At 37.6% G+C, this 12,647-nt stretch overlaps 1 protein-coding gene across 1 annotated transcript; it reads left to right on the top strand.

Annotated features, from left to right (window-relative positions):
- Window positions 1-5,382: 5,382 nt before the first annotated feature.
- Pcdh20 (protocadherin 20) lies at window positions 5,383-11,425 on the top strand. The gene is made up of 2 exons (XM_047553149.1): window positions 5,383-5,514; window positions 6,539-11,425. Exons 1-2 carry the CDS (start codon window positions 5,383-5,385, stop codon window positions 9,263-9,265), a joined length of 2,859 nt encoding a protein of 952 aa, XP_047409105.1. The 3' UTR covers window positions 9,266-11,425.
- Window positions 11,426-12,647: the final 1,222 nt, after the last annotated feature.

Here is a 12,647-nt window from a genome sequence, read left to right as displayed (position 1 = left end):
TCTGAAAATGAAGAAAAGATATCCAAAGAAAGACAGGATCAGTGCCCTAAAACAAAATTTAAAATTCTTTCTCTCCTTCAATGGATTTGTTTTGGCCCTGACCTAATTTCTATGCTAATTTATAGGGTTTAGAATTTCTTTATTCTGCTCACAGTCAGTATTTCTCCCTTCTTTCAAGTGTCCTGGGGACTGGGACTGACGGGACTGACTCCAGGGAGTTAGGCATACACATCATCAATAAACTGCGTTCAGCTAACCGTTCATTATTCAGCAACTGCTGATCCACTTTGTGGATTTTCCATGCCCTTCATTTCTTCTCCTCCTCAATCCTATCACCTTTCTTTTGATGATTTCATTGCTCATTATCACCTCTACCAGAAGTAAGAAAGAAGAATGTGAAATTCAAATGAGTTGAAAATGACTTCCAAAATTTATCTTGAGGATAAGGAAAGAACGTTGAAAATGCTAGCTAAAATTAAACCTGGGATTTTCTAGTGACTTCACCCAGTTATACTTATCCCTGTTAAAGTGATGCTAATTGAGTTTTGAAAATAAAAGGACCATTTGACCCTACTGCATCCTTTCCTCTTGGAATATATAGGGAGAAAGAAGAAATGTGAAATCTATTAACACAAAGTTTTCTAAAGCATAAAAGAAACTAATTAGAATAGATTTGGGCTCACAGAAATTCCCTTTATGAATTGCACAGTACAGTAATATGTGTTTTGGAATACAAATTTGTAGTAAAGTAATTTATTTTATTTGCATCCTCTTCATACAAGTAGTATAAAGGTATATTTATTTACCAAATTAACTGTCCAACTTTTTAGCAAAAAAAAAAAAAAAACAATATATTATTCCCTATTCGTCTTGCAATTAATTTTAAATTATATAGGAAAAATGAAATAGGATTTTTTAAAAGTTTGTCCAATATACTTGAAAAATAATATGCCCAAATGAGTAATTTTAAAAATTGCAAATTTGAAAAATTAATAAAATATTACAAAGTAATCAGAGTTTACAGTAATACTTAAGATCAAGGCATTTGATCTTAACAATAGAAGGTAGAAAAATTATGTCTTTCTAGCATAAGTTCTAATATATGACAATCCTAAGAACAAAATCTAGAACTATTATAAGAATTAAGAGTATTTTGAGGATTCGAATCAGCTACATGTGGGTTGTCTTTCTTACTATCAACTAATATGTCAAATAAGGGCTAACTGCATAGCCTTAAAATTACTGAGAACTTTGCAATACTATCAAGTATATACACAAACATACCCACATAATAAATTTTCAGTCTACAAATTGGGATATCTAAGGTACACAAACACAGGTAAATTTTGTCTCTGGGTATATATCTATTTATAAGTACTAAAGAAGATTTACTTTAAAAAGGCATCATATAAAAAAACTATGCCTCCGTAACTTCTGCTATTGTTGTAGGAAAGTGGTAAATGTTCATTGAATTGAAAAGCATTTAAACATGTATTATATTTTATAGCATAAAAATTTACATATATATGTATAACATATACATTACATGCACACAAATATATATGACCCTTCAAAAGGGACTGATTTCATCTATTCTATTAATAGGACAAATAATTGAAATGTTCTTAAAATCTGGTAATATTCTTAACTTGCATTTATTTTCAGTTTTTAAATTAAATACACCATGACTGAATTATAATTCAAAATGTTTTAAATATGTATGAGTATATTAATGAAATGGAATTTTATGAATACCATATGATTATTAAAATACTTTAAGTAGTACCATAAGATTTAGTTGAAAAAAACAAGTTGAAGCTATTTGTAAAACACAGTATTCAAAAATTTAAATGTTTTAGATTATGTTTATAAATGTGCAAAGTTTGAAGATGGTACCATAATAGACACATAAAAACATGCTCACATCTTTGTAACACAAGATTACAATAAGTCTTGCAGTAAATGAAAAAACATTAACCTGTAGTGATGTAATGCAGTAAATAATAGCCAAGTTAACCTGTAATGTAATGTCAGTTAGTGACTTGTAAGAGGTAAGTCATTTCATGCATATATGTACATATAGTAAGTGGGGGTATTTTATCAAAAATCGAAAAAGAAATGTGTCAATTGCCTAATGTACAAAAATTTAGCAACAACCCAGAGAATGGAATGCAAACCCTCTAGTTCCATTCAGAGTACCAGCTATTGTATCAAGTTGGTATCTTTGTCTATGGAAAAATATAGGCTTGCAAGGCATATACTCTATTCTTCTAGATCGATTTTTACAAAACACCTGGGAAGCAGGCCCAGAGCAACTGAGACATCTGAGAAGTTCATAAGTATTATTTTTCAAGGGACTAATACCACAGAAGCTCTCTAAATCATCTTTAGAAAGAAATATGTGACACCAGATGGTAAGTCACAGGACTGACATCAAAAGGAATGGGAATTTGGGAATGTTTTCACAATACCAAGAAAGATGGTACGTAAGAAGAAAGAAGCTTATTTGGTCTTAAAAAAAATTTTAAGCCCAATTAAAAAGTATCAAGTTGCATGAAACCTCTTTGTAGATCTTCAAAGAGAAAAGATAATATGAAGTAGTTCAGTGAACAGTCTTGACATGTGATATGTAAGATATCACCCAGGATCATGCCAAGATCTCCCAATCTTGATAACAAACTTATATTTGGGGATTTTGCAATTTAAAACATTATTTCCAGAATGTGTTTAATTCTTGTTTCTCAACTTATATGAATAGCTTTTTCTATAGTTCACATGTTCATGATTTTTAGAAACACTATAGAAAAATCATGGTCGAAAACAAATGGGGAGGAGTAGTAATAATCCTTTCCATAGGGAACAGCTGGATGATAAGCCAGAAGACAAAGATTCTGCAATAGTGGGGTAGAAAGGACACTTTAAAAAGGTACATTCATACTAAAAGCATCCACTGCAAAGTAGGGAAATGGAGAGTTTAAGAGTCAGTCCAGGGGAAATTAAAAATAATTGAGAAAATAACTGCAAAGACATGATGTTACTCCAGTTGGATTATCTTCATAAACAATAATTCTTGTATAATGCCCCTATAAACCAAGGGAAACCTGAAAGAACTCTCTACATTTTCACTAGAGGGAAAAAAATCTTAACCAATTAGAGAGGGCATAAACTGACAAGCTATGTCAATGCTCAACGCATTTGTTGTGTTTTTGTTTATTTGTTCTGGTACTGGGGATTGAACTCAGGGGCACTTTACCTCTGAGCTACTATTCCAGCACATTTTATTTTTTAGTTTGAAACAGGTTATCACTAAGTTGCTTAGGCTGATCTGGAACTTGCTTTCATCCTGCCTCAGCCTCCTGAGTTACTGGGATTACAGGCAGGCACCACTGTGCCCAGCTACATTTGCTATCAGTATAGATGTACAGTTACTTCAGATTTTAGGTTCGGTAACAATTGACAGATTGCCTAATTCTGGTCATGTGTCTCTAAATCCTAGAAGCTATGGGTACTGAGTGAAGACATAAATTAAACACAATTCAGAAGCAGCTTGGTACTGATTCTTGGAGTCTGGTGTGTTTCAGTTACAAACCTCAACATAAATATTTACCAATAATGGTGAAAGTTCAGCTGCAGGGCAGAACCGGCAGCTGAAGAAGCAAGGAGAGGCAAATCGTGCTTCCCTGACTGTGGTTTGTTTACCAGTTATATAATGGCCTTACACTCAGAGGCCCAGGTTCACATGTTGAGTATGTGGCTTGCCTACTTTGTCAGGACTGGCACTTTAAAGAGTTTTGTTTTGTTTTATTTTAGTTTTGTTTTATTTTGTTTATGAGCCATGTTCATACCACACATCTGATTTGTATTATAAAGAGTTTTGTCTGTCAACTCCATGTAGAGCACCACTTGTGCAATAACAAGCTGTTACACACCAGGTGTTGTCAATATTTTGAACTTTGCCTCTAAGATTATTAGAAAGGAGGTGAATATGAAGGGTCAGAAGCAAAAGAATTAGCTCAGACGATTTATATTCTAATTAGCATATAGTAGAAGAAAATTAAAGTCGTTCCTTCAGAAAACAGAGAATTCATATATCTTTGATCCAAGAAAATATTTTTCAGTTCTGTCTCTATCACTTGTCATTGCACAGGTAAGGTTTATGTTTAGGGCTGTGAAGGGTAATATCTTGAAAGCCTAGTGACAAAGAATAATGCATTCTTAGGGAGATTCAATGGTCTTTCCCATTACTTATATAGCACCCTGCATTCAAAAAGCATTTCCGGCCATAATGCACTGAAGTCTCCCATCAGCCTGATTTTGTAAATGAAGAAATCAGCCCAGGGGGTAAGTGATTCCAGGTTAGTCATGTGGCTATTTAGGATCAGATCCAGAGGGGATATCCAAGCATTTTGCACCACACTCCTAGGATTTCTTCCTAAAGGACCACTTTCCGGGTAAGCAGTGTGTGTGTGTGTTGGGAGGTGGTGCAGAAAAAAAGTAAAAGTAATCAATTTTTTACCTAAGCTTCAGTGAGTGCCTTCCCTCTCTTAAAAGCTCCCTGAGAGAAAGATGTTAAAATTGTTTGCTGGCAGAACCACTCCTGTTACAGCATCTCTCTCCCTATCTCCACCCACCGCCCCCCATATTTTTCCGCCTTTTTCTTTTTGTCCAGAAGCCGAGGCTGCCACAAAATAAAACCACACAGCAGACATCTAGAGACGCTTGCGCCTACAACTAAGAAACTAGCGGAGACTCTCCCATCACCAACAGCAAAAAATCAAAGTATACCATGCGGAAGCATTCACTGAATTCATATATTTGCTTTTCTGGCTCACACAGCGTTTACAAAGAAGTTGAGACGCGCATCTAAGAAAAGTGCATTTTCTTGAACTGCGCAAACACTGCTGGATTCGAGTCTCTGGGAGGAACTGATGGCAAGGCAGGCTTTCGGGGGCATCGCGCCTGTGATTGCTCTGTGGAGAGGACTTCCTCTTTCTCTTGCATTCAGATACAAATGCAGACTTATTTAATTCTCCTACTCTTGCTAGCAACCTGTGGACTTGAGATCTAACTGGTGCAGCAAAGAGGTAAGCTGGTGGGCACGCACTTCAGTGCGGGACGGACCCTGTGACACCTCGTCGCAGTCTTCAGAGGCAAGTCCCCCATTCCAGCTCCTCTGGCAGGTTCTGGATGTGTTCGCGTCCAGGACTGGAAATCATAAATGTGCCCTTCTGCCCCCTCGCCTTTCTGCCGGCCTTAGCTTCCGTCCTTAATTGACAAGCCAGTTACTATTGGCTGAAGTTCCCCAGCGATTTGCATGAACGAAGAGGGAGTGTCTTCTGCCACCCTCCCTTCAGGAGCGCGTTGACTGCAGCTTCCCTGGGAATGCGCGGCCGAGGGAATGCGCGCAGCTCGCCGGCCCTGGCAGTGAGCTGGCGCCCGGCGACCTGGCACCCGTGCCTGGATATGGGGCATCTACATCGTCCCAGGAGCAGCACCAGCTACAGGAACCTACCGGTAAGGATTCAGGAGCCCTGCGATCCCGACAAGTTGCACTAGTGTAAAGCAGTTCCTACACCTTAATGGTTGCTCAAACCTTTTGCCTTAATCCAAACTTCCCGAGAATAGTGGAAGGGTAAGAGAGTTTGAGATAATGTGTTTATATTTTAGCAAGGAATACCTAAGTCTTAGGTTCGTGACAGGAAGTTTCAATAGCTGAAATGTAGTCAGATGAGATGGAGGAGTGGGGGCGACCGTGCGCTCAAAGCGCTTTATAAAGACAGAGGTTCGGAGATTGTTTCCTGCTGCCAGTGTCTGGCTGATTGTCTACTGCAACTAACAAATTGTTTTTGCATAATCATTTTCCGCGTTTACTTCTCTTCCCCCTAAGAGATGTGGTAGAAGGGCTTGGTAGGAGTTGGAGACTAAGATCATTTCAATTTGATTTTACATGCAAGCTAAAATGAAAATCACTCTTTGGGACCTAAAGCGTTGCGGGGCGGGGTTGGGGGGTGGGGGTTGAGCAGGTGGAGTGTGTTGCAATGTTTTCCATATTATGGCTGTTACTGTTGTTTTTATTGGTCTCATAGGGATGTAACAAATTTCGCGTTCTAGGACCCTAATGGCTGAATTGTTCGTTTCAATGAGAAATTAATCGGCCACCTCTCAGTACTACCCAATAGTAGCCCCCTCCCTCCCTCCTTATAACCTAGGGAGTTTTCTCTGTCGCGTTGCGCATTCCCTGAATTGGAGTCCTCTCCATTCTGGCGTGTTTTTCCAGGAATGCTTTATGGTTTTGGATTTTTGAATGTTAGGATGGGAACGTGATACGGGCAGCTTGGGAATAAAAAATGAGCAGATAAAATAAGTTTTGGAGACAATATTGCTCACCAAGTTTCCTCTTCACCCTATTCTGAGTAGGGGTTTTCCTCCTGGAAATAGGGATGGGGCATCATAGACTCCGGGAGCACTATTTTCTAACTCTGATCTCTATTATTTCCGCCTGTGTGCAAATGAACCGTCTCTCTTCCCTCCACTCCAGCATGTGTTCCTGTTTTTCCTCTTCGTGGGACCCTTCAACTGCCTTGCGAGTTACAGCCGAGCCACGGAGCTTCTGTACAGCTTGAACGAGGGACTGCCAGCGGGAGTGCTCATCGGCAGCCTGGCTGAGGATCTGAGGCTGGTGCCCCGGGCTACAGGAAGACAGAACCAGCAGTCCCTGCCTGAACGCACTGGCTCTGCCGCTGAGTGGTATCCCCCTCTCTCTTTCAGCCTGGCCTCAGGGGGACTAAGTGGCCAGTATGTGACCCTAGACAACCGTTCTGGGGAGTTGCACACTTCTGCACTGGAGATCGACCGAGAAGCCCTGTGTCTGGAAGGGGGTGGAGGAGCTGCCTGGGGTGGCAGCATTTCCATCTCCTCTCCTTCCTCTGACTCTTGCCTTTTGCTTCTGGATGTGCTGGTCCTGCCTCAGGAATACTTTAGGTTTGTGAAGGTGAAAATTGCCATCAGGGACATCAATGACAATGCTCCACAGTTTCCTGTTTCTCAAATCTCAGTTTGGGTCCCAGAAAATGCACCTGTAAACACCAGGTTGGTCATAGAGCATCCTGCTGTGGATCCAGACATAGGCACCAATGGGGTGCAGACCTATCGCTTACTGGACTACCATGGCATGTTCACCCTGGACGTGGAGGAGAATGAGAATGGGGAGCGCACCCCCTACCTAATTGTCATGGGTGCACTGGACAGGGAAACCCAAGACCAGTATGTGAGCATCATAATAGCTGAAGATGGTGGGTCTCCACCACTGCTGGGCAGCGCCACCCTCACCATTGGCATAAGTGACATCAATGACAATTGCCCTCTTTTCATAGACTCACAAATCAATATCACTGTGTATGGAAATGCTACAGTCGGCACCCCAATTGCAGCTGTCCAGGCTGTGGACAGAGACTTGGGTACCAATGCTCTGATTACCTATAGTTACAGCCAGAAAGTTCCACAAGCATCCAAGGATTTATTCCATCTGGACGAAGCTACAGGGGTCATTAAACTTTTCAGTAAGATTGGAGGCAGTGTTCTACAAACACACAAGCTCACCATCCTTGCTAATGGGCCAGGCTGTATTCCTGCTGTGATCACTGCTCTGGTGTCTATTATCAAAGTCATTTTCAGACCACCTGAAATTGTCCCACGTTATATAGCAAATGAGATAGATGGAGTTGTTTATCTGAAAGAACTGGAACCTGTTAACACTCCAATTGCATTTTTTACCATAAGAGATCCAGAAGGTAAATACAAGGTTAACTGCTACCTGGATGGTGAAGGGCCATTTAGGTTGTCACCCTACAAACCATATAATAATGAATATTTGCTAGAGACCTCAAAACCTATGGACTATGAGCTACAACAGTTCTATGAAATAGTTGTGGTGGCCTGGAACTCAGAGGGATTTCATGTCAAAAGAATCATTAAAGTGCAACTTTTAGATGACAATGATAATGCTCCTGTTTTCCTTCAGCCCCTGATAGAACTTACTATTGAAGAAAACAATGCACCCAATGCCTTTTTGACTAAGCTATATGCTACAGATGCTGACAGTGGAGAGAGAGGCCAAGTTTCATATTTTCTGGGACCTGATGCTCCTTCATATTTTTCCTTAGACAGTGTCACAGGAATCCTGACAGTTTCTACTCAGTTGGACCGAGAAGAGAAAGAAAAGTACAGGTACACGGTCAGAGCTGTTGACTGTGGGAAGCCACCCAGAGAATCAGTAGCCACTGTGACTCTTACAGTATTGGATAAAAATGACAACAGTCCTAGGTTTATCAACAAAGATTTCAGCTTTTTTGTGCCAGAAAACTTTCCTGGATATGGTGAAATTGGAGTAATTAGTGTAACGGATGCTGATGCTGGGCGAAATGGATGGGTGGCCCTCTCGGTGGTGAACCAGAGTGACATCTTTGTCATAGATACAGGAAAGGGTATGCTGAGGGCTAAAGTCTCTTTGGACAGAGAGCAGCAAAGCTCCTATACTTTGTGGGTTGAAGCTGTTGATGGGGGTGAGCCTGCCCTCTCCTCTTCCACAAAAATCACAATCCTCCTTCTAGACATCAATGACAATCCTCCTCTTGTTTTATTTCCTCAGTCCAATATGTCTTATTTGTTGGTACTGCCTTCTACTCTCCCTGGCTCCCCAGTTACAGAGGTCTATGCTGTTGACAAAGACACAGGCATGAATGCTGTCATAGCTTACAGCATCATAGGTAGAAGAGGTCCTAGGCCTGAGTCCTTTAGGATTGACCCTAAAACTGGCAACATTACTTTGGAAGAGGCACTGCTGCAGACAGATTATGGACTGCACCGCTTACTGGTGAAAGTGAGTGATCATGGTTACCCTGAGCCTCTCCATTCCACTGTCATGGTGAACCTATTTGTCAATGACACTGTCAGTAATGAGAGCTACATTGAGAGTCTTTTAAGAAAAGAACCAGAAATCAATATAGAGGAGAAAGAACCACAAATCTCAATAGAACCAACTCATAGGAAGGTAGAATCTGTGTCCTGTATGCCCACATTAGTGGCTCTGTCTGTAATAAGTTTGAGTTCTATCACACTTGTAACAGGGATGGGCATATATATCTGCTTAAGGAAGGGGAAAAAACACCACAGGGAAGATGAAAGTTTGGAAGTACAAATTCCTCTAAAAGGAAAAATTGACTTTCATATGAGAGAGAGGAAGCCAATGGATATTTCCAATATTTAATGTTATTTCATTGTGGAATAACAGAGATGTTTTAATTGACTTTGGATAGTTTTATTCGCCTACACAAGAGTGTATTGATGGCAGTTCCAATGAAGGATGATGACTAATTTATAACTTATATTGTAAATAGCTGTTTACAGGTTTTTAAATTCAAAATCAGAATTATAAAATGTGTACAGCATTTTTAAATGAAAATTAGTACTAACAGCTATAGAATCGTTATTTATAATACAGCTTGGACATGGTTTGCAGCTTTCAAACACCAAGCAAATGATTGATAAAACCTGGGAGTAAGGTAAGAAAAATGATACTTTGTTTTTTTCAGTCTAAAAAGTCCTTTCGCCACAAGAGGGCATGAGCTGCTCCTTTGCAGGGAACTGTTTGAGGTATTGTACATGAAATTAATGAGAGAGTATATTTTAAATATGTTTTTAACATTAAATAAATATAAAATCAAACAGAATTTTGCCCTACTTAAATATATGATATGAAAGAAAATAAATGTACTTAGACTGTTTATTACCTCATAGGTACATCATGTATAGTTTGAAAGAGAAGTCATTAAAAAGTGCAATTCCTTCTTAGTAAGGATAAAAACATTGCCATGTGTTACAAGTTGGGACTAGTAAAGAGTATTTTACATTCTGTGTACTCAAATTGCTTTCTGTTTGTTTTACCACTGTACTTGCTATGATTACAGGGGAAAATAAATGTATTCTTTCTTACAGAAAATGTAACTAGAAATTGTGTCCCCCCAAAAAAACAGCCAGAAGCAAATAAAGGTCTCAATTCTTATTTGCTTCTTAGTTTTCATGACATTTTAGTGCTTTCAATATTTGTCAGTAGTAATTTGTACTTGGGTTATACATTAGATTCTTATATGCTTAAACTCATCAATCACATAAAAAATAAAAAGCACATTAAAATCAAATTATTCTAGAAGCTAATGTATACTACTGGTTGTTTTAGTTGGGCATTTCATATGAAAGTTATACTTTCCTTTTATTGTTTAGGTTGTTGGCTACCATTTCTGGCTTCCTTTCTTTGGCTTTGGATTAGGTCCAAGAGTTTATTTGTAAGCCCAGCAGCAGATTTCTTTGATACTTTAGCTTTTACTGATTCTTTTGCAATGAAGAAAACTGGTTCATCACTGGATTTATTACTTTCTCTTCATTGTGTGAGCTGGAAATTTTATTTTATCTGAGCACTATAACAAAATCTGTATAAACAAGGAATGTGTTAGCTTAAACTGGATCATCTTACTTTTTTGCATCATGTGTCTGTATTGTACCAAAAGTGTTTATATGTCTGCAAATTAAAGGTATATATTTTCATAATTTCTTTCTCATTTTTACCATTTTATATTTTAACATGGGCTTGTTCCTTCACTTAAGTGCCTATATTGGCATCTGTGTGGCTTTAGGGTTAAATATGGGTAAACTAGTATTCTTCTGTGCTAAAGTTTATATTAAACTAATTCATTACTCAGTTAAACATTGGGTAAGTTTGGGTGTAGTTATAGACATATACAGCAGAGAGTATGACTATATGTTTCATTTAAGTTCATATGAAAATTTGCACCCATATATGTACACATGCATATTAATTTATTATAGATTTAATATCAATTATAAACTTTCCTTTTATCACATATTTATAGCAAATCCTTTCTTAGCTGTGTTTCATTAGCTTTCAATAATTTTTCAAGGTAAACATACATTGAAAAATATAATTTAATGCAAATACCCATGGCCTTTTGGATTTTTATTAATTCATTTTTCTTGTTACTTCAATTTGAGAATTTGAATAAATAAAATAATAAGCATATTAGGCAGTAGCATTTGTTACAAAAATATATATATTTTTATTGTGAATTACTTTTGTATGTGAGGAACTTGAGCTAAGATACTAAGACCATTTAACCCACAAAATTTTTCCTTCATAATTGATATGTAGCAGTAGAGAAAACCATACTTTTCCAGTCATATTTTACTTATGTTTTTTAAGGAAGAAACTACATGAGATACAAGTAGTGTGATAAATAAAAAATAAATCTGTAAAAGTGCAATGACTTTTACTATCAGTGTAAATTGTTTAAAAAAAATTCTATTCATTTCTAAATTTGAAGAAGATTCATGTGTTTTGGAGTATGAACTTCATATCCAGCATGAAAAATGTTTGTAACTTTAATAAAAAGATGTATTTCTTAATAACTTCTTGTGACAGGTTTCCTTTACAAAACATCTCATTCACATTAAAAACATTAGTAACAGAGAAAGCTAAAGTAAATTAAACTCAAAGATAAAAGTCCCTTTTTACTAACACCTTGTGCTAGAACAGTTGCCAAAATGTATGCTAATCATGTCAATGTTGTTAGTTGAGCTGGCACAAAATAAATGTTCCATTCATTAAAAACCCTAATATCCATTTAACAGTTTGAGAACCAGTGAGTTCTCCTTGCCCAATTTAATGAAGAAGAGACTGCTCTGATCTTTGTACTGCCAAGTACATCTTTATACAGAGAAATAGTTCATTAATTTGAACTGGGAAATTTAAAACCAACATAGCAACTTCAGCTAGAGAGGAAAAAATAATTCATATTATTTTACATTATTTGACTCTTTAGAGTAGATTTCTTCATCCTATTTTAAAACAAAAAGTTCTAGTAGTTATATTTTTATCAATAGTACTTTTAAAATGAAAAGGAGAAAAATGCTTATTTTAAAACAACTTTGTTGTATCAGTGTATTACAAACATCCAAAATTTTAGTGTTTTGGATGTCCTGTATGTATTTTATGAAAACAGCCATGACTACTATGAAATAACATCACTAGAAGCAGTGTTAAGGGTTGTGTCTGAAGTTGCCTTGATTGCTTGCAGGAAGATCTCTTACAAAGATTCAAATTTGTGCTCCCAGGAAATGTCTAAATAGATAACAAAAGGAGGAATTAAGCAATTCTCTCCCCTGAAGATTCAGGTTCCAATCTCTCCTTTGTGAGGTGAAGACTCTATGGGGTCCTGATATTTGACAGAAAACAGATAAGTTAATGAAAGTTTAGCAGAGACCACATGGTGTTCTTCAATTTCATTGGGCAGCCTTAGTTCATGGGGACCAGAGACACAAATATCCAATCATTTTCTTCCCTCTAGGCTAGATTTGCTCCTTGCAAAAACGAAGTCTATCGCTACAAAATGTCATATTGCAGATTTGTACAATCTCTGCCTTTGCAAGCGAGTAACCAATGAACATTTGTTCCAAGGAAGAGAAATGACAGTCATGTAAGTGGATTCAAATCAGAAAAATTAAGTGACACATTAATTAAAGCCACTTCTAATTCCTGAACAAAAAAGATCCTTCATAATATTTTTCTTAGTTACTGC

This window comes from Sciurus carolinensis, chromosome 5 (genome assembly GCF_902686445.1).
Source record: "Sciurus carolinensis chromosome 5, mSciCar1.2, whole genome shotgun sequence".
Classification (NCBI taxonomy): domain Eukaryota; kingdom Metazoa; phylum Chordata; class Mammalia; order Rodentia; family Sciuridae; genus Sciurus; species Sciurus carolinensis.
This window is presented reverse-complemented; position numbering and strand designations above follow the sequence as displayed.

Excerpts from the sequence above, each read along its gene's own strand:
- Pcdh20 (XM_047553149.1), top strand. The coding sequence starts at position 5,383 with ATGCGCGGCCGAGGGAATGCGCGCAGCTCGCCGGCCCTGGCAGTGAGC. Across the intron at positions 5,515-6,538 it reads CCAGCTACAGGAACCTACCG|CATGTGTTCCTGTTTTTCCT; the intron begins GTAAGGATTCAG and ends CCTCCACTCCAG.